Genomic DNA, 26057 nt, shown 5'->3' with positions numbered 1-26057 from the left:
AGTGCCTCCCCCAGTGAAAAGGTCCATCCACTGTTGTCCTCTCACATCAAAATCCATATCTACAGTTATAAATGGTGCTTGATCTGGGCATATTTCTCTTCTGGTTCAAACAACGATATTATGGATACAATATTATGGACTGGTATTTTAGCCGGAATCAACCGTTCAAAGTAAAAAAAAAAACATTTCTGTGGATTACTCTGAGGATTTTATCTTCTGTTTGGACTCCAGTGGTTCAGCAAGTCATGAAATGCTAAACTTCTCCAAATCTGATGAAGAACCAAACTCATCTACATCTTGGATGGCCTGAGGGTGAGTTATGAACCGGTATTTTAGCCTGAAGCAACTGTTCGAAGTGAAAAATAGCTTAAATATGGATTTACCACAAACATTAATAGATGGACTGGAATTCTGTGGATTATTGTTTGGTTTTTATCAGCTGTTTTATCAGCAAGTCATGAAATGCTAAACTCCAAATCTGATGAACGACCAAACTCATCTACATCTTGGATGGCCTGAGGCTGAGTACATTTTTTGCAAATATTCATTTTTGGATGAACTAATCCTAGCTTTTCAAGTCCAAACAGTCTCCTCCAAGACATTTGACAGTAAAGCAAAGTACAGGAGCTTTGTTAACCCCCATCAATAATAAAATGAAGTCGAGGAGGACTGTGATGTACACGCTTGAGCCCAGGCTGTAGGGGAATTCGATCGAACCGGCCCATCAAAACAACGTTCTTCAAACATCAAAGACGAAACAGAGAATGAAGGAGAGTCTTGAGGCGGCTACAACTGGATCAAAGTCTTTCGTTTTGCTTTGAATATACGCCACATCTTTTAGGATGAAAAACACCACATATACATGTGGCTTGATCTGAAGATCGTAATTTCACTGACAAAGTGAAGAGTAGTATATACGCATTCTTACAACAGAATGCATCTTACCGTAGCGGGGTTCTTTCCATCCTCAGGATGGAAAAATGTAACTATACCCACTGTGAAAAAAACAGAATGACCTGGATTGTTATTTCTATTCACGTCCACAAAATATAGAGGCCGAATAATGCATCCCTGAGGACATTACAACAGAAAATGATGATTACAGGCGGTTCAATCGAAATCCCACAGGCAGTGCAGGGTAATGCGCTGAAACAATACAAGGGCTCTATTAAGACTGGAAAAGACTTTTGGGTTTGTTGGCATGAGCGCAATTGAGGTCAAATCAGTGAACGTTTGGGTTTATGAGCATTACTATAACGATCACACTGTAATGAAGCCTAATGTATGAAACACGATACATTGTTTTCATGATAAAGCAAAAAGGTTTCCATTGGTTGACTATGCAGCAAGCCTGCAGTTATTGTAAAAACAATTAATTTAAACACTGTAAACTCTGACAGAAGTGTAAACGCCACACCAAGCACAAACAAGAGGGTAACTACCGAAAACGTAGCACATTATGATAAAAAAAAAAGCAATTCTGAAACCCAAGATAGTGGATTAATGATAGTTCGGCAACTTGCATGCTGCCTGACAAATACTTAAGACTGAGGGCTTTTGGATTCACCCTGATTTACGCGGCAAAGAAAAAAGGCTCATTTCAGGATAAGGGTGAAAAAAAAAGCAGGAAGAAAATACTCGCCAGCAGATACTGCTGTAAAAAGAAACGATAAATCAGGGCATGATTGTGCAAGTCTGTTGAGGCACATGCACAGTGAATCCCACCCAAACCCCACCCATATTTGCCTGATGGGTGTTTGAGGGTCAGCGGAGGATTAAGCGAATGAATGGCGGGTGTTATACAGCGATAATGGAGCATCCTGCGCTAGAGGGTTTAACCTGGCAGAAGGGGAATCTGAGGTAGAAAGAGCAGGCTAGGAGTGGACGACTCCATTCTTGGGTAAATCTGGGCTGCTGGCCACCTGTTCGGAGGACAAACTGAGGGATGACGTCTTGCTGGTTAGCGAGGACATGCTGCTGCTGACGAGACCGCAGTCCTGGACCAAACCAATGGAGCCGTTTGAGCCCTCACTACAAACAAAGAGAGGAAAAGATGATGAGAACTACTGTGATAGCACACAAGAAAGCACATGACCATACATGTATATGAATTTCTTTCCATGCAGTGAATGTAAATCATGTACTTATGAATAGAAATCCTGACTCTAAAAAAAAAAAATACACACAAACAAACCCCACAAGATTAAAGTCATATTTTGAGAAAAAAGTCGAAATTACGATAATAAAGTCGGACAATAAAGTCTAAATATTTTCTGAATAAAGACCAAATTTCAAGGATAAAGTCGTACCAATACGACAATACATTCTAAATATTTTGAGAAAAAAAGTCAATTACAAGAATATGGTCAAACTATTTTGAGAATAGTCAAAATTGAAAAGAAATGTCAAATATTTTGAGAAAAAAAAGTCACAATTATGAGAAGAGTCAAAATATTTGTGAAGTCAATTACAAGAATAAAGTCAAAATATTTAGAGAAAAAAAAAGCCAAAATTACGAGAATTATGTCAAAATATTTAGAGAAAAAAAGTAAAAATTATGAGAAGTCGTAGCAATACGAAAATATAATCAAATATTCAAAATATTTTGAGAAAAGTAAGAATTACAAAAATCGAAATTACGAGGATAGTCAAAATATTTTGAGAATAAAGTCAATATTCCGAGAATAAAGTTAAAATATAAGAAAAAAAGTCAATATTCCAAGAATAAAGTCTAAATATTTTGAGGAAAAAGTCAAAATAAGAATAAAGTCATAATATTTTAAGAATAAGGTCAGAATAACAAGAATAAAGTTGTTCCATGAAATGTTTTTATGAAAAAATGTCTAAATATTTTGAGAATAAAGTCAAATTTATAAGTCACAGCAAGTACAAGATTAAAGTTATAGGAGAGTATAGCCTATTAATTCGTAATTTTGACTTTATTCTCAAAATATTTACTTTTCTTGTAATTTTGACTTTATTCTTAAAAATATTTTAACTTAAATCTTTTTATCTATTTTTTAACGTGGTACTAAAACACTTTCATAACACACACACACACACACACACACACACACATAAAATGAATATATGTTTTTTGAAACACATTTTAGTGAGATTCAGTTATATTTCACCTAAGAGTGAGTGGATGCTCGTCTCGTTGCAGAGCGTGTTCGTCTTGTCCATTTTCGACTGAGACCCGCTTGTACTTGCCATCGTGGTTCTCCTGAAGGCAAAATATTTTGCATCAATGACTTGTAACACTTCCTGAACTTCAGTGAGTGAACAGAAATATAAAAGGTCCTGAAATTACACTCCATGATACCAGTTTAAAAAAGCACTGCTCTTACAAATGACCTTGCTTAAAAATGGATTTTCTCAAGAAATGGCCGCAGTGGCATGAATTATTCACTGGTAATAGAATATATTAATTATGAATAATTAATAGAAGCTCTATAAATTGCATGTCTCGCTTACCATGGCCATCTCCTGTGTCCTCATGACGATATCTCTCTCCACCTGGTGCAGCTCGAGACTCAGCTGTTCACTGGACAAATTCCCAGATGACCAGTCCACTCGAGATGACTGGGACATGACTGAGCTTGGGTTCTGCCGAAAGATGAATCATTAAAACAACAAAAGATATTATATTTATATTCTTTATTGTTTATATATATATATATTACATTTTTGGAATTTTTCATGGAATAACACAAATACGAACAATATAATTTATACAAAATATAATGTTTACATAGAAAAAGAAAAAATCTATTTATTGAAAAAGTGTGTATATATGAATTTTTCATTAAAAAGTTTACATGTCATTTTATATATAAAAAAAAATTGTAATAAATTCATATATACACACTATTTAAATTGCAATATATTTTAAATATATATATATATATATTATATATATATATATATATATATATATAAATATAAAAATATACACTATATTCTAAAATATTCTGTACATAAATTATATATTGAAAGAATATATAAAAATATACTGTACATAAAAAGTAAATAACTTCATACTTATTGAAGTGAATATTTTATACTGTGTATTTTAGTTAAATTCAATCCAGAAATAATATGTATTAAACATATATAATACTGTACATACTTTTTTTCGATTTCAATTAATAGTAATAATTTATACAAAATAAAATGTGTACATATTAAAAAAATTATATATATATATATATATATATATATATATATATATATATATACACCTTTTTTTAATATCTAGCAATTTAAATAATATACACAATTACATAATTTATAATATTATATATATAAAAAATATGTAAGTGTATATTATTATACACTTTTTTTTTTATTTCAATTACTCATTTATACAAAGTATTTGTACATATAAAAAGATATATATAATAAAAATAAATGTAAAATATTAAAATTATATTATTGTGTGTATCTTATTTGAACTGCTATATATTTTTAAATTTATTTTAAAAGAAATACTATATTCTGAAATATTTTGTACATAAATATATTAAAATTAAATATAAAAAAATTCATATACTGTATAGAAAATATAGAATGTTATTTTCATTTTTTTTTCCAATTTCAGTTACTATTAATATAATTTATAGAAAAAGATCATATATATATATATATATATATATATATATATAATAATTTTTTTTTAATTTGTGCATATTTTAAATTGCTATATATTTTAATATATTTATATTAAAATATACCCTATTTTCAAAAATATTCTATTCGATGTTAAAAAATATATAAAATATACCGAATTTAATAATTTCATACATATTGAAGTGAATATTGTTTTATTTTGCAAAGTAGTTGTACTCAATACAAAAATAATATATATAAATATATAAAAAAACCAAATCTACTAATAGTTAATTTTATTAATCATTAAAACAACAACAAAAGATATAATCAGTTTTATTTATTATTTATGCATTATTTATTGTAATTTTTATATAACAATACTAATAATATAATTTATACAAAATATGTGTACATATTAAAAAGAACGATTTATATATATATATTTTATTATTAAAATATACACTATTCTAACCACGTAAAAGTATATTAAAAAGACTCATCTTTATATAATTTATATAACGTTACAAAATAATATATAATAAAATAAATACAATAATATATTTTTGTATATGTAATTTGTTTTAAAGTGAATATTTCGTAGAGCAAATATTTTATACTTCAGTGTCATTTAGTTGGATCGGACAAGGTGTGAAACGCCCTATAAAATGACACACTCAGCAGGACGGACAGTCTCACCTCCAGGCCACGACTCTGCGTCTGCTGGCTGATTTGCAGGTTGACCTGCTGTAGCTCCATCCTCAGCTGCTCACGCGCCTGCACGGCAGGGGATAAACTGGATCTGCGGTACAGGCGGAAAACATCTCACTCATTGAGAACATTTCTACAATCAAACTAAACCAAAACCAATCAATTTCTAGTGAAGGGTGGGGCAGGGCGACATACCGCTCGCTGAAGTGCCCCTGAGACGTTTGGTGCGGCTGGTAGGAGTCGCCACTCCACCCGCTGTGATTCGCATAGGTGTAGTCAGCTTAGAAGAGAACACAAAGCCCATTCAAAAACATTCAAATAATCACGTTGTCCCATTAGACAAAACAGGAGGAGTTTTACCAGCAGAAGCCGCGTGTTTGGCCGAGTTTGGCAAGGGTGGCATGGGACTGTTTGGCGGGTAGCCCGGTTTAGACGTGCGCGAGATGACTCCGAAACGAGACACGGTCGGCAGGGAGCCAAAGGGAATGATGGGGTCGTCGTCTTTGACGTCTGCCGCTCTGCGTTGAAGCTCCAAGCCGTGTGCTCTAAGGCTTTTGCCTTTGTCTAAATTTTGCTGTGAGAAATGCTTACAATTAGCTCTGAACGTGACAATTATTTAAACACATCCAACTTTGCTGTTTAATATTTGAGGCTTCAATGGGAGTGAATTGTTAACAAAACTCACTGATCGTCTGTAATATATATGGCCTTTGGTTTGTCAATAGTAAGATTAGTACAAACTAGACAGAATAAACACTGATAACCTTTTGTAACGGAACAGCCATTGAAAACATGAATGTGTGGGAGAACAGGACAAAATCCCCTTGCAGTGTGAAGCCGTTCAGCTTTTTTTGTTTGTTTGGTAAATATACAACTGTTCGGGAACCCCTTATGTACCTATAAACAGGCAAAACTCACTGTGTCCATGGGATTCATGCCCTCTTTGGACTTTATATCCTTGCTGCCTATGTAGGAGCCGATGGTGTCACATGACCAAGGTGAATATGAGCTGGTGTAGTCCGGTTCCCGGAAGTGTCCAAAACCGTGGGAGTTCTCTTCCATGTACTGCGAACGACACAGATGTGGCAGCTCATTACCAAACACTATCGACTAGGATATGATTTGGGGAAAAATCTAATTGCTATTTTTCTAATAAAATTCCATTTAAAATGCATAAAAAACATAATCTAAATTTGTTTTTGCTAGTTTGTAGGACTGCACAATTTGTCCCAATATTTTGTGATCACATATCAATATAAATATACATTAAAATAAACAACAACGATAATAATACATTTTTATAATATTGAAATTATAACACTAATATCAATATAATAATAATAATAATAATAATAATAATAATAATAATTACTTGTACTATTGTTATTATTATTACCATTTTTATATATTTATTTATTTTTACAAAACTAATTTACGGCTGCCTTAAATTCTGTATTTTCAAACATTAAACCATTCTTTTATTTGCATTAAACATGCAGCCTTTCTACATTTTGTTTATAATAATAATAATAATAATAATAATAATAATAATAATAATAATAATAATAATTACTACTACTATTAAAATGAAACTTTATGAAATGAAAAAAAAATATATATATATATATATATATATTTTTTACTTCAGAAAAATATATATTTTATAGTACCAGTTACTGTTATCATTTTTATTATTATTAATTTTCGCAAAATAATTTATATTTTCATACTAAAACAGATTTCAGAAAAATATATTTTTACAGCACTAATTGTACTATTATTATTATTTATATATTTTTACAAAAAAAAAATTATGAATGTCTTAATTTCTTTATTTTCATACATTAAACTATTATTTTATTTGGATTAAACATGCAATCCTTTCTACATTTCATTTTTAATTTCATCTTTATTATTAATAATATTTATAATAACACTTCAAAATAATTTCACAAAAATAGATTTAAAAAGAAAAAAATATATTTTACAGTACCAGTTGTACAATATGTATTTATTTACAAAAATAATTTATGGCTCTCTAAATTTCTTTATTTTTAAACAAACCATTATTTATTTACACTACACATGCAGCCTTTTATTATTATCATCATTAAAAATAAATATTTAAAACAGATATAATTTCACTAATATAGATTTTACAAATTTTTACTGTACCAGTTGAACTATTATTATTTATTCGTTTATTATTACTAAACTAGTTTATGTCTTAATTGCTTTATTTTCATACATTAAACCTTTATTTTATTTCGATTAAACATGCAGCCCTTCCAAATTTTGATTACTATTATTCAAATAAGTCTTTTAAAAATTGACAGAATTTCACTAAAAGAGTTTTCAGAAAATGATGGCTTACATGGCTCTGTCCCCTTATGTCCTGAGGGTAGCTGGGGTCATACGAGTGTGAGGAGCTGAAAGGCGAGGGAGAAGCAACCTTTCTCTCCTCCAGCTGGGCCATGATCTCCTGTCTTCGACGGTGCAGGTAGTCTAGAGAGGGCTGAGGTCGTGTGTAGGCATTCTGGGGACAAAAGATCAGGTTATGTTATCTTTAGCTTTGAAATGAGACCAGTGCAGTGCAAATATAGTATTTAATGGATCTTACCCTTGTATAATTCCTGATCTGACTTGAGTGGTTATAGCTGTCTGGTTCTGGCAGGTACGAAGCGCTTTGGGGCGGTAGCGGCGGGGGAACATCTGGACTCCTACGGACCAGTTCCTCCCGTGGGGGGAATGTTTGGGGGTGAGCGTAGGATGAGTGGCGACGGCTATCGTGGTGTGAAGGGTATCCGTAATGGGAGTTGGCGCACTGGCGCTCAGAAGTATAGGAACTGGAATAGGAATCTGGATATGGTGGCATGCCTGAATCTGGAGCGGGGTGACGGGCGTAGCGTGGGTGGACGTGATGGTGAGGATAAGGATTACCTGTTGAAGTGAGGAAAATTATGAGTTTTTCTATCTAGAGGTGCAAAACGTAATGTGTTTGTTCCAAAAAATGCTTGTGTTTTGGTACCTGTAGGGTACTGGGAGGATTCATATTGGGTGGAGGGTGGCAGAGGGCCTCGGGTCTCAGAGTAATACATGTCAGACTGGTGTTGTGAATACATGTGAGGGACTCGAGGCACCGCAGACATGTGCTTCTGTCCCACTGCGCCATCGCCGGCCACCCTGGAGTGGGAATTCATGAGCATCCCTGGTTTGGGGATGGGTTCCAATCTGCAAATCATGAGATAATGTGCATGATTACTTTGCAGTCTTAGTTTTTTAAAATTAAACAATTTTGACTTGCATTAAAATGTCATGCTTTTTTATTTATATGGCAAGTAGGCATGTAGTAAGCTGGATAATGTATAGCAGTAATGTTATAAACTAAAATCATTTAAAAATCAATCATTTCAGTTAGTTTATCGAAAAGAAGCTGAATTGTAATACTTTAAATTACTTTTTTAGTTAGTCAGCAAGGCAAAATGTCAAATTCAGTTAAATTTGTCATCTAATAATTATATTTTATATAAATAAACATGAATAAAAAAACAAAACAAAAAAAAAACAGAAAATTGATTTAAATAAAGCTAAATATAAATACCAAATATTAAAAATACTAATAAATTAGTAAAAGCACAATTGCTAAAACTGAAAAAAAGCAAAATATATATATAAAAAAAATCTAATAAAAATTATAAAAGCACAAAGTTGCTAAAAATGAAATATAAAGCAAAATATAAATAATAAAAAAACTAACAAAAATGATAAGAACAAAATTGCTAAAGCTGCAATAAAATAAAGCAATATATAAATATTAAAAGAAAAAAGAAAAATGATCAAAGCACAAAGTTGCTAAAACCGAAATAAAATAAAGCAACATAAATATAAAAAAAATACTAATAAAATTATAAAAGCACAAAATTGCTAAAACTGAAACAAAAAGGCAAAATATAAATATTAAAAAATACTAATAAAAAATTATAAACAATTGTTAAAACTGAAATAAAATAAAGCAATATATAAATATTAAATACTAGTAAAAATGATAAAAAGCACACAGAATTGTAAAAACTGAAATAAAATTAAACAATAAATAAACTGAAATAAAAAAAGCAAAATATAAATATGAAAAAAAAAAATGCTAAAAGCACATTCAGCTGCTAAAAATGAAATAAAATAAAGCGTAATATAAAAATTAAATACTAATAAAAATGATAAAAGCACATACAATTGCTAAAACTGAAATAAAGCAAAATATAAATATGAAATGCTAATAAAAATGATAAAATAAAATAAGCAAATTAAAATATGTATAGTATTAACACTACACGTGAAAAACATGTACGTGAATAATTATTAAAAGTCATTTAATTTTTTCTAAACACTGGTTGTAAATCATAAGACTATTTTGATTTATTTTGTAGCATTTATTTTTGTCTTTATTATTTAAAATTATTAACAGTTACTAAATATTAAAAAGCAATATTTTTTAGTTTATTCATAATATAATATAGATTTATTTCCCGCTGACAATAAACAAACAAACAAACAAACTCACAAGTTTGGAGGTGATCCAGGTGCACTGAGGCTCCCGGAGTCCTTCCTGTCTGGTTTGTGTGTTGGGTCATATGACGGGTCTGAGCCTCTGGAAACCAGGTGGGCTAAAGTGGACTCATGTCCTGATGCTAAGATGACATTAGTGATGGAAGAGGGTTTGCGTGGGAGTCCCTCTATGGGTGGCCCATCGTCAGACAACAGACCCACGCCAAGGTCCATCTCGTTCAGCTGGGTCAGGGACTGGCTGAGCTGTCGCCTCATTCCCATCCGTTTATTCATCTTACGGTACCTGTCAGCAGAGAAGAGATGGTGAGGCTAATTCTTATTATGCTTTACTTAAAGGGACAGTTCACCAAAAAATGAACATTCTATTATTAATTAGACATATTCATCTTGTTCTAAACCCATAAGACCTTTGTTCATCTTCAGAACACGAATTAAGATATTTTTGATGAAATCCAAGAGCTTTCTGACACGTTCAGGACCCATTAAAGTAGTTAGGATATTGTTAAAATAGCCCATGTGACATCAGTGGTTCAACTTTCATTTTATGAAGTTACGAGAAAGATGTCAAATGGACTATTTTAATGATGTCCTTACTACGTTTCTGGGCCTTGAACATGCCAGTTGCATTGCTGTCTATGCAGGGTCAGAAAGCTCTTGGATTTCATCAAAAATATCTTAAATTGTGTTCTGAAGATGAACGAAGGTCTTACAGGTTCGGAACGACATCGGGGGAGTAATTAATGACAGAATCTTCATTTTTGGGCAACTATTGCTTTAATGTAGCTAGAGTCGCGCTTACTTTTCAAGCTCTTCCTGAGAGTGTGCGAAGGTGCAACTTGCTCCACGAGGACAGCCGCCTTTTTGTTTCATGTCCCGACACATGTAGGTCTTGTATTTGCTGTGCTGAGGTGGCTGTGGACAGGAAGTGAGATTTGCATACTCATTTCTGTGCAAGTTATTTAAATGACCTTATTTTTAAATGAACTTAAATGAAGGGGAAAAAAAGACAAAAGCACATAAAACATTAAAAAAAACTGTCAATATAGTTTAAACTGAAAATACCAAAATAAAGCTGTAAAATAAAAATAATAATAAAATATAAAGGGAAGTGACATTTGCTTAATCCTATGAACGTTTTTAAATGACCCGATTTCAAAATAAATTAAACTAAAAAAATAAGACAAAAGCAGATAAAACATAAAAAAGCTGTCAATAGTTTTAACTGAAAATACCAAAATAAAAGCTCTAAAATGAAAATAATAATAAAATATAAAGGGAAGTGAGATTTGCTTAATCCTATGAATGTTTTTAAATGACCTGATTTAAAAATAAATGAAACTTTAAAAAAAAGATAAAAAAAAAAAACAAAAAAAAAAAACTCAATATCGTTTGCACTGAAAATACCAAAATAAAAGCTATAAAATAAAAATAATAATAAAATATAAAGGGAAGTGACATTTGCTTAATCCTATGAACGTTTTTAAATGACCTGATTTAAAAATAAATGAAACTTAAAAGAAAAGAAAAAAGATAAAGCACATAAAACAACAAAAATAAAAGTCACTAGTTTTCACTGAAAATACCTAAATAAAAGCTATAAAATAAAAATAATAATAAAATATAAAGGGAAGTGACATTTGCTTAATCCTATGAACGTTTTTAAATGATCAAAAATCATGAGGCTATTTTGATTATTTTTTGATACATTGTTGAATTATTATAAATAAAAAATGTCAATGCTCTGGTTTGTGATTGCTGAGCACCCCATTTCTACATAGATTAATGCAAATAAATTAGAGCTACACAAATATATACATTATGCAAAATATTAATAATGAACAATAGCACATAATTAACTCTTAAACAATTAGCCATTATCGCAAAAAAAAAAAAAATTAACAGTAAAAATAAAATAATAAATAAAAGTGCTGCTGCTGCTATTATAAATAAATGAATGAATAAATAAATACATATAATTATTTTTGTTATTCATAAATCACTATTTTATTAAACAATTAAATAATTTAAAATATAAAAGTGCTGCTGCTGCTACTATTATAAAAAAAAAAAAAGATAATTTCATATTTTTTCTAAACACCGGTCATAAATCGTGAGAATATTTTACAATTATTTTAATCAACTATATATATATATATATATATATTTATTTGAAGTGGATCAAAAACTGATACTGAAAATATAAAGCTAATTTAAAATATTAATAATAAATACTTCAATAGCATATAATTAACGCTAAAACAATGTATAAAAAGTCATTATCATTAAAAAAAAGTGCTGCTTCTACTATTATTTATAAAGAAAGAAAGAAAAAGAAGAAAAGGAAGGAAAGAGAGCCTTTTCATTATTCTTTTCTAACCACTAGTCATAAATCTCAAGACTATTTTGACATTCTTTTAATCAACTATTTTAATAAACTATTAAAAACCATTAAATATTCAAAAATGAATATTTTATGCCTGCAATCTGGTTACCGACCTGCTGCTGATCCCCTCCTTTCTTGCTGTGGTTCTGGATGAAATCCACCAGGCCGTGAACGACGGTCCTCACCGCTTCCAGCCCCTTGGCTAGCTGCTCCCATGTGGGTGCAGGGGCGTCTGTGAGTGCCAAAAACCAGGTGTGAAAATTCAAACCTTTATGTTGTTATGAATGACTGTACTGACAAACGTGTGAATGGAGCAGGCCAACAGACCTGGGCTGGGGTCGATGTCGGCCAGCAGCTCCAGATGGGGTCTGAGGCGGTTGAGATTGGCTGGATCTCCGGTTCTCTGCAGGGCGATGGTGAGCTCCTGCACGCTCTGAGCAAAGGATGCTGGTGTCTGCAACTGAAAACACACAAAGCCACATAAACACATACTTCACATACCAGCAAACAAAATCAACATGTTTTGATGCACAACGTGACCTTCTCTACACTCCACACAGGGAGGAGTGTTACTAGAGAATTTAAACACGTATAACACTTGGTCATTTGTGTTTTTTTTGGCAGACCTGACTTAAAAAAACTACAGCACCACCTAGTGAAATCTTAAAATAGTACCTAGGAAATAATCTGAAGAGGAGCTAATTCCTAAAAGCCACTTCAAACCATAATTTTTTGATATTTATAGACATACCTTGTCTATGATGGACTGCATGTGGGATTTGTGCGACTGGTCGCCGTACAGTAGAGATGACCACTGGTCAGGGGCGATTCGCAGTCCGCCCTCCATCGCGATCTGAACGATCTGAGAGTCGTGTTCCCGCCGAAGAGCCTCGTATGTGCGAAACTCCTCCTTCAGCTGCATCAAGGAGGAATCCTCGTCTCGCTTGGTCACCTGAGATTAACAGAATTTGATATTTAATATTAGTATGTTTGAAAAAATATACGTTTGCATCTATTACTAATAGTGTATACACTACAAGTCAAAAGTTTTGAACTGTAAGATTTTGTTTTTTAAAGACCAAGCCTGCTTTTATTTGCACAGCAAGAGCAGTAATATTGTGAAATATTTTTACTATTTAAAATAAATGCTTTCTATTTGAATACATTTTAAAATGTAATTTATTCCTGTGATCAAAGCTGCATTTTCAGCATCATTACTCCAGTCTTCAGCGTCACATGATGCTTCAGAAATCATTCTAATATGCTGATTTGCTGTTTAAGAATTTTTTTGGGGAAAAGAAATTATAGAAATGAATACTTTTATTTAGGAAGGACGCTTTAAATTGATCAAAAGTGATGATAAAGACATTTATAATGTTACAATTTCTGTTTCAGATAAATGCTGTCCCTCTGAACTTTCAATTCATCAAAGAAACCTGAAAAAAATTATACTCAGCTGTTTTCAACATAATAATACTATAAATATTTTTGAGAAGCAAATCAGAATATTAGTATGATTTCTGAAGGGATCATGTGATACTGAAGACTGCAGTAATGATGCTAAAATTCAGCTTTGAAATCACAGGAATAAATTACATTTTAAAATATATTAAAATACAAAACAGTTATTTTAAATAACTGAATTGCAGAACAGAATTGTACTGTTTTTGCTGTACTTTGGATCAAATAAATGCAGGCTTGGTGAGCAGAAGAGACTTCTTTAAAAAACAACAACATTTGACTGGTAGTGTTTTTTAAAAAAAATAAAATGATCTATATTAAAGTATTCTTAATATTCAGCTGACATCAAATCTAATTTATGTTTAATATAAATACACATTTTTATATATTATTATTATTTTGTATTTTATTACATACATTTTTAGACACAATATTGAAGTTACAATAAAAATGCTATACAATAAAATAATTTACTTCCGTATGAAATTTTTATTTATATGACATTAGGAGTGGGCGATATGACCAACATCTTAAACCATGATCAGCAAAATAATCTGCCAATGGGGTAAAAAAAAAAAAAAAAAAAAAATCTTATTTCAAACATAAAATAAGATTATTCTTCTAACCTCATTGGCAGATCATTTAGCTTGTTTCAAGCAAATAATTTTGACTTGTTTTTTTTCTGACAAGACAATTTTACTCATCTATTTACTTCCTGATTTAAGAATTTTTAGATATTTTGGCTGGAAACAAGACAAAAAAAAATCTAAGAAAATAATTTTTTTGCAGTGCAGGTCCTGCAAATTCTCTGGGTTTTCAGCATTTTTGCGTATTTGATCCCTTTCCAACAATGACTATGATTTTGAGATCCATCTTTAAACACTGAGGACAACTGAGGGACTCATATGCAACTATTACAGAAGGTTCAAACGCTCACTGATGCTTCAGAAGGAAAAAATATGCATTAAGAGTCGAGGGGTGAAAACTTTTGAAAAGAATGAGGATGTCCATTTTTTCTTATTTTGCATAAATATAATTTATTTTTAATTTAGTACTGCCCCCCAGAAGCTACAGAAGATGTTTCCCAGAAGAAAAAAAATAAGATATTATATATCTAATTATATATCTATATATCTAATATGAACTATTATTTTCTCTTGTGGACTGTACGTTAACATCTTTTATGCGAAATATCTTTTTCAGGTCAGAAATAAATAAAAAAAAATAACATGCATTTTGTACAATCCCCCTTATTTTGCTAAAATACCATTTTGTATATTCTGCAAGGTGTATGTAAACTTTAGACTTCAACTGTAGAATAAATAAAGGCACCTTAAAGCAGGAGGCCCGGTAAAGGAGCTGCACCACGTGTCCTATGCTGGTTTTTGAGGCTTGAGGAAAACGTGGTTCGAGTCTCTGGACGACAAACAGGACCAGAACCTTCCGTGAGAGGGCCGAGCCATCTTCCAAAGCGAGCAGGACCAGCTTCAATGCTTCTTCCTGCATAGCTGTTGGATAAAAAAAAAAAAAAAAAAAAAAAAGGTTTGGTTAGCGTCCCCAAATGATTGTATCAGCCTGCTATCATGTTATGCTAGTAAAATCTTACCAGGGCCAAGAAACTGGCAGCCTCTGGCTCTGACGGCGGCCCACAGGTTAGATGAGAGCTGCTGGGGGTTTTGGTGCTGGAGGATGAGCTCAGTGACAGTACGTTCACCCAAAGAGCGGGCGGCCCGCATGGCCCGGATGCGGCCCTCTTCTTCCACCAGCTGGCAGTGCACCAGAGTCACCAGCTTCCTCTGCATGGGTCTGCTGAGAACGCTCTGAGCGGCGCCATTCAGCCCTGCACCTGCACAGATCAACGGGAACAAAAAACAAATGTTAACTGAGCCTTTTCACAGATTACTGATTAACATGAAGGATGAAGCTTTTGTCCCATTTTGCGTTGGAATCGCAATCGTTTATGATAAACCCTTTTTTTAAAAAAGCATATGCTAACTTATATTAAGTAAAGGGTCATGTAAAAGGCAGGGACCTCTGGTGTTGCTCAGGGGTTTGAGATAGAGGGCCAGGTCCTCCACACATGTGCGTGACTCCTCATAGTGCTTGACGTCCTCTGCAGCTGTCAGTAGGGTGACGGGGGAAGGTTTGGGTACCTGCAGGAGAAAACACAACATTTGCCTGTTAACATACCACAGATAGTTTACATCTGCAGAGCTTTGATGGCATTCTTTACATAACAGGCCATCATCTGATTGGGCTGTCAGCATTCCTCTACGGGTAGAACATGTTCACACCCACAGACTCTCATAACAACATGTGATTTATCATCAAAAGCAGAGAAAGGAACGAATGTTTTGACCACAAAGGGCCCCGTCATTTGGGCTGTCATGCGTGTGAGGTTTGGCTGATTCACAGGCATATAAATAACTGCATGAGAGTATAGACTGAAGTTAAAGAGATCCAAAAATGAAAATTCCCCTATGATTTTCTCACCCTCAAGCCATTTTAGGTGTATATGACTTATTTCTTTCAGACTAATACAATTGTAGTTCTATTAAAAAAAATAGCCTGGCTCTTCTAAGCTTTATAATGGCAGTGAATGGCTGTTAGGAGTTTAAAGTCCAATAAACTGCATCCATCCATCATAAAAAAGTGCTCCACATGGCTTCAGGGGGGTTAATAAAGGCCTTCTGAAGCGAATCGATGCACCCGAGTAAGAAAAATATCCATATTTGCAACTTTAGAAACCGTAATCTCTAGTTTTCGCTATGCAAGTTCACATTTTTCTTTACAAATCCTCGTTTTGTAATACTAACTTATGAATGTTGATTTGTTTGGCTCTCTCCATGTGCTTACGTGTTACTTAGTGGAAGCTAGAGATTACGGTTTATAAAGTTGTAAATATAGATATTTTTCTTGCACAAACGCATTGATTTGCTTCTGGAGGCCTTTATTACCCCCTGGAGCCATGTGGAGTACTTTTTATGATGGATAGATGCACTTTATTGGACTATTGAATCTTAACACCCATTCACTGCCATTATAAATCTTGGAAGAGCCAGGACATTTATATTAATAGAACTTCTACACCATTCGCCTGAAAGAAGAAAGTCATATACACCTAGGAAACTTGAGGGTGAGTAAATCAATGCATTTTTCAAAAATTTCAAATGCATCACAAAAATATTAAGCAGCACAACTGTCTTCAACATTGATATTAAGAAGAAATGTTTGTTGAACAGCAAATCTGAAAGATCATGAAAATTAAAAATTCAGCTATCACAGGAATAAATTACATTTTTAAAGTATACTGTAATAGAAAACAGTTATTTTAAATTACAATAATATTTCACAATATTACTATTTTGACTGTATTTTTCATCAAATGAATGCAGCCTTGGTAAGGCTTTGATCAAAAACATTTTTAAAATCTCAAACTTTGTGTATAGTAGTGTTTGATTGTCAATTTTAGATCAAACTCTAGGACCGTTCCATGACATTTATGATTTAAAATGTCATATTTACAAATGATAAAGTACTTTTTACAATCAAAAACATGTTTAAAACTTTGAGCACAATAATCCAAACAAACAAGGAAAGTACCTTTTTTATTTAATGATTTGACGTTTTTAGAGTAATCCAATTACTCGATTAATATTCAGAATAATGGACCAATTATGTGATTACCAAAATAATCATTAGTGACAGCCCTAAATAAAATGATGTTTTGTTAATGAAAATAGGCAAAATCCAGTAGTTTCAATTGGACTACACAAATAGGATTTTCGTTTTAGGACGATAAAGTTTACTGTGCAGATTTTACACCTGGTTCAAGTTGATTACTCGATTAATCGTTAGAATGATCGACCGATTACGCGACTACCAAAATATTCGTTAGTGACAGCCCTAATTAAAATAATGTTTTGTTAATGAAAATATGCAAAATCCAGTAGTTTCAATTGGAATAAACATTATTAGGAGTTTCATGTTACGGGGATAAAGTTTCCTGTGCAGATTTTACACCTGGTTCAAGTTGATAACTCAATTAATCGTCAGAATAATCAACTGATTACATAATTACCAAAATAATCATTAGTGACAGCCCTAATCAAAATAATGTTTTGTTAATGAAAACAGGCAAAAATCCAGTAGTTTCAATGGGAATACACATAATTAGGAGTTTCATGTTAAGGCAATAACGTTTTCGGTGCAGATTTCACACCTGGTTCGAATTGATTACTCGATTAATCGTCAGAATAATCGACCGATTATGCGATTACCAAAATCATTGCTAGTGACAGCCCTAATTAAAATAATATTTTGTTAATAAAAATAGGCAAAATCCAGTAGTTTCAATGGGAATACACACAATTAGGAGTTTTGAGTTGATGGTTATTTGACATTTTTAGAGTTAAATTTAAACTTTTGCTGAAAATGGTTAACGGCATGAATAATAAAATTCCAAATATTAAAATTAGGAAGTTATTTTAAATATTTCTCTTTTAGGTTCACTTTGCGATCGCCAAATCTACTTTACATTCACAATGTATTTTTTGTAACCCATAAAATTAGTATTTTATATTTTAAAGGTGGTCAGTCACGAATACAGGCATTTGACTTTGTCTTGCATGTTTGCATATCTTTATCTTATTTACTCTTATCTTACTCTATTTACTCTTATTTACTTATTTGTGTGAAAACCTGCATCAACTTAAAATATCTGCAATTTCGCAAGCGTGAAACTGGCATTTTTGTATTTAATTCCCTTATTTAAATGCAGTAGCCAATGACTGTGGTCACCTCAAACAATCGTGACTAGACGATTATGTAATTGTTTCAACAGTCATACCTATCGCTGTGTGTGCAGAATGAAGAAGTATTTTTACAGACAACGCTGGGAATGACTGGCAGATGTTGATTCAACTTCCTGGTTCTCTATTGGCCATGTGAGTGAGGAAGCAGTGTGTTTTACAGCCTGCCGTCAAGCAGTCACACGCTTCTGTATGTCACATCAAGCCTGAAATCCAACCAGACCGGAACGATGGCAAGCTGATCTTCAGAAACCTGACGCCCTGAGCTCCACCTCTCACGCTGTGCTCGACATGTTCTGCTCGTCCTCTTGATTCAGAAACAAGTGGATGGAGTAAACAAAGTACAACCTAAAGTACAACTGCGGTGTTGTCTGCATGATCAATGAGGTCTGGTCTTTTTGGCTGGTTGCCTCACGTTCCGATTGTTATCAAGGACATTTGAAAAGGAAAAAAGTGCATTGTTTGAGTGACAAGGAACCACTGTAGTTTTACTTCCTCCTCTCTTAGATTGAGGCTAGGGTGGGGGCCACAACAACATCCATATAAGGAAAACAAAGTCGATAAAAATAAATGTGTTTGGAACAGAATGAACCGATGTGCACTGGGCCATCACATAGCGGTGCTTTAAGGTGTGCTCACGTTTACAGTTGGCCAACTTTAAAAAGTTTGGGGTTTAGAGAACATTTTCCTGTGCATATTTTGTTCATAATCAAGTTGGTCACACATATACAACCCACTTAACAAAAAAAAAAAGCTGCTTGGTTTGAAAGTGACATCTGTGTGTTTTGTGTTTCCTACAACGTTACGTTATTAACTATGGACTTTCAAGAATTTGGCAAATTTTCAACTCTTATTAATTGTGTCTCAGCCAACATTTAAAATGCATTTCTTTAACCATACCTAATTTGAGACTAATTTATGAAACAGCCAAGCAATTTTGCAGAACAAATTTGTGTAAATCAATGCAGGGTTCCCACTCTTCTTCAGTGACCATATTCCAGGACATTTTTATTTTAATTACGCCGGAAATAAGACAAAGAGAACGCCCTTTCTCAAAAAGTCTTTAAACATACAGTTTATGGCCATGACTTAACTATAAAATTTATAAAGCAGAATGAAAATATGACTACATGAACAAGATTAAGCTTTTTGCTCTATTACAAGGCAAACTTTCTGAAGCCATTTTAAAATTAGAGGTAACCCCTGCATTTTAATCACAATCCAATAGGGGTGCACAATAATTCAATATCAATATATTTTGCATTATAATGTTTTCAATAACGTTGATATGATTTCCGATATTTCAACATACATTACCAGTGTTACCCATACATTGATTTATTTGTGGCGGTTGACTTCTTTGAATAAACATGAGCACTGCACATTTCAAAATCAAAACACGGCACAGGCGTTTTAAATGCATCTTTGAAGGGAACCGACTGTCTTCAGAAAATCTTCGATGGCATATTTATTTTATCTAATAAAGTGGCGTTCAGGAGCACAGTGCTGTTTTGTGGCTGTTTTGCCTCCTGCTGGCAGATAAAGAATTTGGTATTTTCAATAACTCCATCTCCAGCAGCATTTTTTTTGTTGTTGCTTTTCTGTTTTTGCTTGTTTTCTGTAGCAACTCTGAGCACTTTTCATATTCTTTATCCTGGCTAAAGCACTTTTCTTTCAATCTATAATATATTAATAAGGTGAGTCTGGAAGTCTTATGTTAATTTGATGGTGATTTCACATGTCTTGTGTGTATGAAGACTAAATACAAATAAAAGGTAATTTGTACCATTTGTACTGAGTTCCCCTCAGAGATACATTCATATTAAATGCTATGGATTTTCTTCCAATATTTCGGGCATCATGAACCGTGAGCTTGCTTTGCCAGTATTTTCTCCTCTTTGTGTTCATCTTCAGCATCTCTGAGCTTTGTTAATGTCCCATTACAGACTTTATAATATTTCCACACAAATTGCATTTTGGAAAATGCTTGTAATACAGTTTGTGTGAAAGTCCTGAACAGAGATCGGCTGAAATGAAATACAATTTTCCAGGTTCTCCAGGACACGTGGGAACCCTGCAATGTTGTTGTTTTAATTATTGTTAACAAAAACTATTTTACAAAAAAAAAAAAAAAAATTTGCTGTCACGATTCCTTGATTAAATTCAAGTACTTGATTATACACCAAGACGAAAGTTTCCTGTGCAGATTTCACACCTGGTTCAAGTTGATTACTCGATTAATAGTCAGAATAATTGACTGATTACACGATTACCGAAATAATCGTTAATGACAGCCCTAATTAAAATAAGGTTTTGTTAATAAAAATAGGCAAAATCCAGTAGTTTCAATGGGAATACACATAATTAGGAGTTTCGTGTTACAACGATAAAGTTTCCTGTGCAGATTTCACACCTGGTTCAAGTTGTTTACTCGATTAATCGTCAGAATAATTGACCGATTGCGCGATTACCGAAATAATCGTTAATGACAGCCCTAATTAAAATAAGGTTTTGTTAATAAAAATAGGCAAAATCCAGTAGTTTCAATGGGAATACACATAATTAGGAGTTTCGTGTTACGATAAAGTTTCCTGTGCAGATTTCACACCTGGTTCAAGTCGATTACGCGATTAATCGTCAGAATAATCGGCTGATTACTCAATTACCGAAATAATTGTTAAATGACGGCCCTGATTAAAATAATGTTTTGTTAATAAAAATAAGCAAAAACCAGTAGTTTCAATGGGAATACACATAATTAGGAGTTTTGTGCTAAGACGAAAGTTTCCTGTGCAGATTTCAAAACCGGTTCAAGTTGATTATGCAAATTGGCCGCACTGACTAACAGAAAGCTGCTTGCTTTGAATGGTTTGTGTTTTGAAACAAAAACAGTTTTTAAAAGTATCCGAATTTATGTAATAAACCTAATAAGTAGGTGTGTTCTTGTTCTTCTCTAATTATATTTTAATTCTTTTGTTCAGTTTGTTCAATTCTATTTTGTGTGACAGCAAAACTTGTTCTGCGCAGATTGTGCCGTTTAGTTGATCATGCAAATTCGCTGGATTAAGCTGTGCATCAAACATCTAGCTACTCTACTGACGACAAACTTTATTTTGTTGCAAAACCTTGAAAAATGTGACCACACATTTAGACTCACCTGTCCACTGACGAGCTGCAACAGCGCTGTGTTGACGGGCAGCTGCTCGATGTCCGTGCTGATGGTGGTCTGGTCGAACGGGCAGGCCTTGCGGTGCAGTTTGTTCAGGCACATTTTGCACACGGTGTGGCCACAGCCCAGGCTGATGGGCTTGCGGTGGCTCTCCTCGAAGGTTTGTGTGCAGATGGGACACAACAGAAACTCGGTCCATTGCGGGGCTTGCACAGGCATTGTAGCGAAGCGCGGTCTGTGATGCACCGGTCCCCAAGATCTTCTCTTATTGCTGCATTTGTGTCTATGTGCGTTTTGCGTAAAACGATATGACTGTAAGTCCTAAAGGTTCCACTGGAACCGATAAAGCTCTTCCAAAGATCACGGTTCTTAAATATTTCCTGGCATTGTGGGCGTTCAGCACATAGTGTGAAAAACATAACCTGAAAGACAAAAAAACAAAACAAATCATCACTCGCATCAAGATTAAGCCTCGTGTCTGATTATTGAGCTGCAAAAACAATATTTAAATATGAATTCTGCTTGTTCTGTGTGAATGAATGCTGTAGACATGCAGTTTCGTTTATACACATACTGAAGCGTGCATGAAACTCAGTTTTTTTTAGCCTCTGCCGCCTCAATATATGAGTACGAGCACATAAACAATCACTAGAACTGCTCCGAAAGTCACTTCATGAGTATTTTACCATTTTTTGTGAAAAAAAATAAAAATAAAAAAATAAATCGTATCGTTATCATATACAAACTGAAATTTAAAGGTCTTCACAGCAACCCGTCAAATTAAAAGTTCGGTTTAACTTGAAGAAATTGTGACAGGAATATATTACTTAATTGTAATGATAGTACCACTACTAATAAAATAAATATTAACACATTATTTTTAAGGGATATTTACCGGACTAAAAAAAATTTACCAGAATTTATTTACTAGAAAAAATGTAAATACACAGTATTTTTGGAAAATAAATAAATAGAAAGAATAATAATATTTTTATATTCCTGTTAAATTGTGTAAGTTCCTTGATTTCAATTAATTAGATAAGCCTTTTTATGAATTTTCTTTTAATTTAACCATTAAAATAGAGTCTAGAAAAATTGGAATCCATAAAAATTAACAGAAATCAAAATTTGGTAAAGGAAAAACAGAATTTAAGAGGAAAAAAACAATTACAATTAGACATGCTTTTTGATTAACATTTTTCTAAATTCACCACTAAAACAGTCTAGAAAAAAAAAGGAATTTGGGAAAAATACAACTGAATTTGAGAAAGAAAATAATGCATCAGCCTAGAAAAATTAAAACAGAAAAAATGGAATCCAGAAAAATATAAACGGAAAACACAAAATTTGGTAAAGATAAAATTGAATTTGAGAGAAAAAAAAACATTCCTGTTAAATTGTGTACGTTTCTTGATTAGACATGCTTTTTTATAATTTTCTTTTTAATTTAACCAAAACGGAGCCTAGAACAATTAAAACGTATAAAATAGAATCCAGAAAAAAAAAAAAAAAAAAAGGGAAAAAAATGCAATCTGGAAAAATGTTAACAAAAAAACAGAATTTCTGTTAAAATCCTGTTAAATTGTGAACGTTTTTTTTTATTAGTATTATTTAGGCATGCTTTTTAATTAATATTTTCTAGAATATAGTCTAGAAGAATTTATGGAAAATGGAAAAACAGAATTTGGGAAAAAGAAAAAGAATTTCATATGGCCCTAACTGTTCCTAAATTGAGCCTAATTTATGAAACACAACAGAACAAGGATGTTATTGTCAAGAAAAACTATATATTTTAACTAAAGTATAGTTTAAATAATAATGTTTGTAATGTTTTAAATAAATAAATAAAATAGATGAGTTCTTTCATACAGAATTACCAAAAAGGTCTTTCATTACACATGAAAATGCTGCTATTTTAAATATTTAAATATTTGCTGTTACAACTTCTGCAATGAAAATTTTTCATTTTTAATAAATTGTTAATAAAAAATACTTTTCAAAGTTGAAAAAAATAAGTTTAAAAACTTCGAAATGTCTTGAAGCAATAGATTTTGACTACATTGGCTACATTCACAATTTGATATCCTTTTAACAAATCTTTTGTTGAAAAACAAAAACCACACATGATAGCAGTAGGAACACAACAGTAGTGAATAAAAACACATGACTCATTCTTTTTTTTCCATTTTCGTCATCTAAGACATTCTTATCGCTGTCCCAAATACAGCAGGCTTATTTTGGTATCAAAGACACCAAGCAAGCAGGATCTTTTGGCCTCTCCAGCTCAACAACATGAGCTCTACAAAGGCCGGGAAGCCCAGAACAGCAGCAATAACCTGACTCATCATTTATTACAGCTTAGTCTGCGTACCCTACCCTAAAACTGCCCGAAATAGGCATTACATAACCAAAACAACACCTTCACAACACAAAACCGAGGGGATTTCGAATGACTAATCGCGAGTAAAGTGCAATTCCTTTGACCGCTCCAGTGGGAGACATAATAAGGAAGCGTCTAAGCATTTCGCTCAAATCAGGTTACGAGTCCTGAGCTCTGACTCATCTGACAAACAAAATCAACGTGTTTTCAGGAGCAGGAAGCCAGGAATTCTGACCTACAGGGAACAGAAACATAAGCCATAACAAAGAGCAGTTTCCATCACATGCACAGGAGTTGCACACTCATGCTTCAGTGACAAAGGGAAGCCGAAAACAAAATCATAGGATGAAATCGAACACCTGTTTCCTTTTTGAATCAGCGCTAAGAACTATTCGGATTTCGACCAGCAGCCTGATCAAAAAGGCTAAAACAAAAGGATTTCTGAGCAAGTTTATTCAAAATTAAATTAAATTAAATTTATAGAATAATATAAATCTAACAATAATAAACAACTCAAATAATTACACATAATATATGTATTAAAAAAAATATATATATATATATATATAAAGACGCATTGTCTTACCTAACGAGTGCATGTATTTGTAACATTCAAATACGTGCTGTTATCTTCAGCAGCCACCCATGCAACTAAGGTACTTCCTCTTGTGGCGGCCATCAAAAGCACCGTTTTACACAGGCACACCCACGTTTTCTTTCTATGTCATAAACTGTTTCATTTGTACTAGGATTTCTCAGTAGCTATAATTAAGATTACGGTGGGCGTTCAACAAAAGGGGAACCTCTGTGGTGTGGGATAACTATATATAGACATTTATAAATATTTAGATTAAAAAATAAGCTTGGTTTTAACAATCTGACTTTGATTTTTTAAATAATATTTTGATGTTAAAAAAGTAAAAAAAATAAAAATAATAATAATAATAATAATATTTTATATATATATATATATATATATATATATATATATATATATATATATATATATACACACACATATATATACAGATGTACATACACATATACATATACACACATATATATATATATATATAAATAAATTTATAAATATAAATTTATTTAAATGTTAATAAAAACTTAATACTTTTGTTGCTAAATGTTAAAAATCTATATAAAATATAATAAATGGATTTTAAATAAAACATTTATAAATATTTATATACACATACACATATACATATATATATATATATATATATATATATATATAAAATACATACATGAAAAAAATTAAATAAATATATTATTTTAAATATATTTGAAATTAAATGTTCAACAAAAGGGGAACCTCTGTGGTGTGGGATAACTATATATGTGACCCTGGACCACAAAACCAGTCATAAGGTAAAATTTGACAAAACTGAGATATATACATCATATGAAAGCTCAATAAATAAGCTTTCTATTGATATATGGTTTGTTAGGATAGGACAATATTTGGCCGAGATACATCTATTTGAAAATCTGGAATCTGAGGGTTCAAAAAAATCAAAATACTGAGAAAATCACCTTTAAAGTTGTCCAAATTAAGTTCTTAACAATGCATATTACTAATCAAAAATTACATTTTGATAGGTTTACAGTAGGAATTTTACAAAAAATCTTCATGGAACATGATCTTTACTTAATTTCCTAATGATTTTTGACATAAAAGAAAAATCAATCATTTTGACCCATACAATGTATTTTTGGCTATTGCTACAAATATACCCCAGCGACTTAAGACTGGTTTTGTGGTCCAGGGTCATATATAGAATTCACTCTTTACAAATATTGTAGATAAAAATTAAAAAATATGTTTTTAATAATTTGATTTTATTGTTAAAAATGTAAAAAAAAAAAAAATATAAAAAAAAAGTAATATATATATAACATTTTATTTTGATTTATTTTTATTATTTTTTATAAGTTTATAACATTTATTTA

General features: G+C 32.2%; 1 protein-coding gene across 1 annotated transcript; it reads right to left on the bottom strand.

The window, feature by feature from the left end:
- Nucleotides 1–1874: 1874 nt before the first annotated feature.
- Nucleotides 1875–22097, bottom strand: rc3h1a (ring finger and CCCH-type domains 1a). The gene is made up of 19 exons (XM_073844618.1): nt 21698–22097; nt 15762–15882; nt 15336–15575; nt 15062–15237; nt 13020–13220; nt 12596–12728; nt 12382–12500; nt 10685–10797; nt 9881–10168; nt 8351–8553; nt 7943–8262; nt 7697–7858; nt 6241–6387; nt 5683–5896; nt 5518–5602; nt 5311–5413; nt 3484–3609; nt 3135–3226; nt 1875–2031 (listed from the first exon to the last, which is right to left on the bottom strand). Exons 1-19 carry the CDS (start codon nt 21926–21928, stop codon nt 1875–1877), a joined length of 3231 nt encoding a protein of 1076 aa, XP_073700719.1. The 5' UTR covers nt 21929–22097.
- Between the last annotated feature and the right edge of the window lie 3960 nt (nt 22098–26057).

Source organism: Garra rufa, chromosome 7 (assembly GCF_049309525.1).
Source record: "Garra rufa chromosome 7, GarRuf1.0, whole genome shotgun sequence".
NCBI lineage: Eukaryota > Metazoa > Chordata > Actinopteri > Cypriniformes > Cyprinidae > Garra > Garra rufa.
Note: the sequence above shows the minus strand (reverse complement) of the source record. Positions and strands in the feature narration are given on the sequence as shown.

What these genes read in the sequence shown, in the direction of transcription:
- rc3h1a (XM_073844618.1), bottom strand. Translation starts at nt 21,928, where the DNA reads ATGCCTGTGCAAGCCCCGCAATGGACCGAGTTTCTGTTGTGTCCCATC. An exon ending in CGACATCGACCCCAGCCCAG is followed by an intron (nt 12,501 to 12,595) that starts GTCTGTTGGCCT and finishes TGGCACTCACAG; the next exon opens with ACGCCCCTGCACCCACATGG. An exon ending in CAAACACGCGGCTTCTGCTG is followed by an intron (nt 5,603 to 5,682) that starts GTAAAACTCCTC and finishes TTCTCTTCTAAG; the next exon opens with CTGACTACACCTATGCGAAT.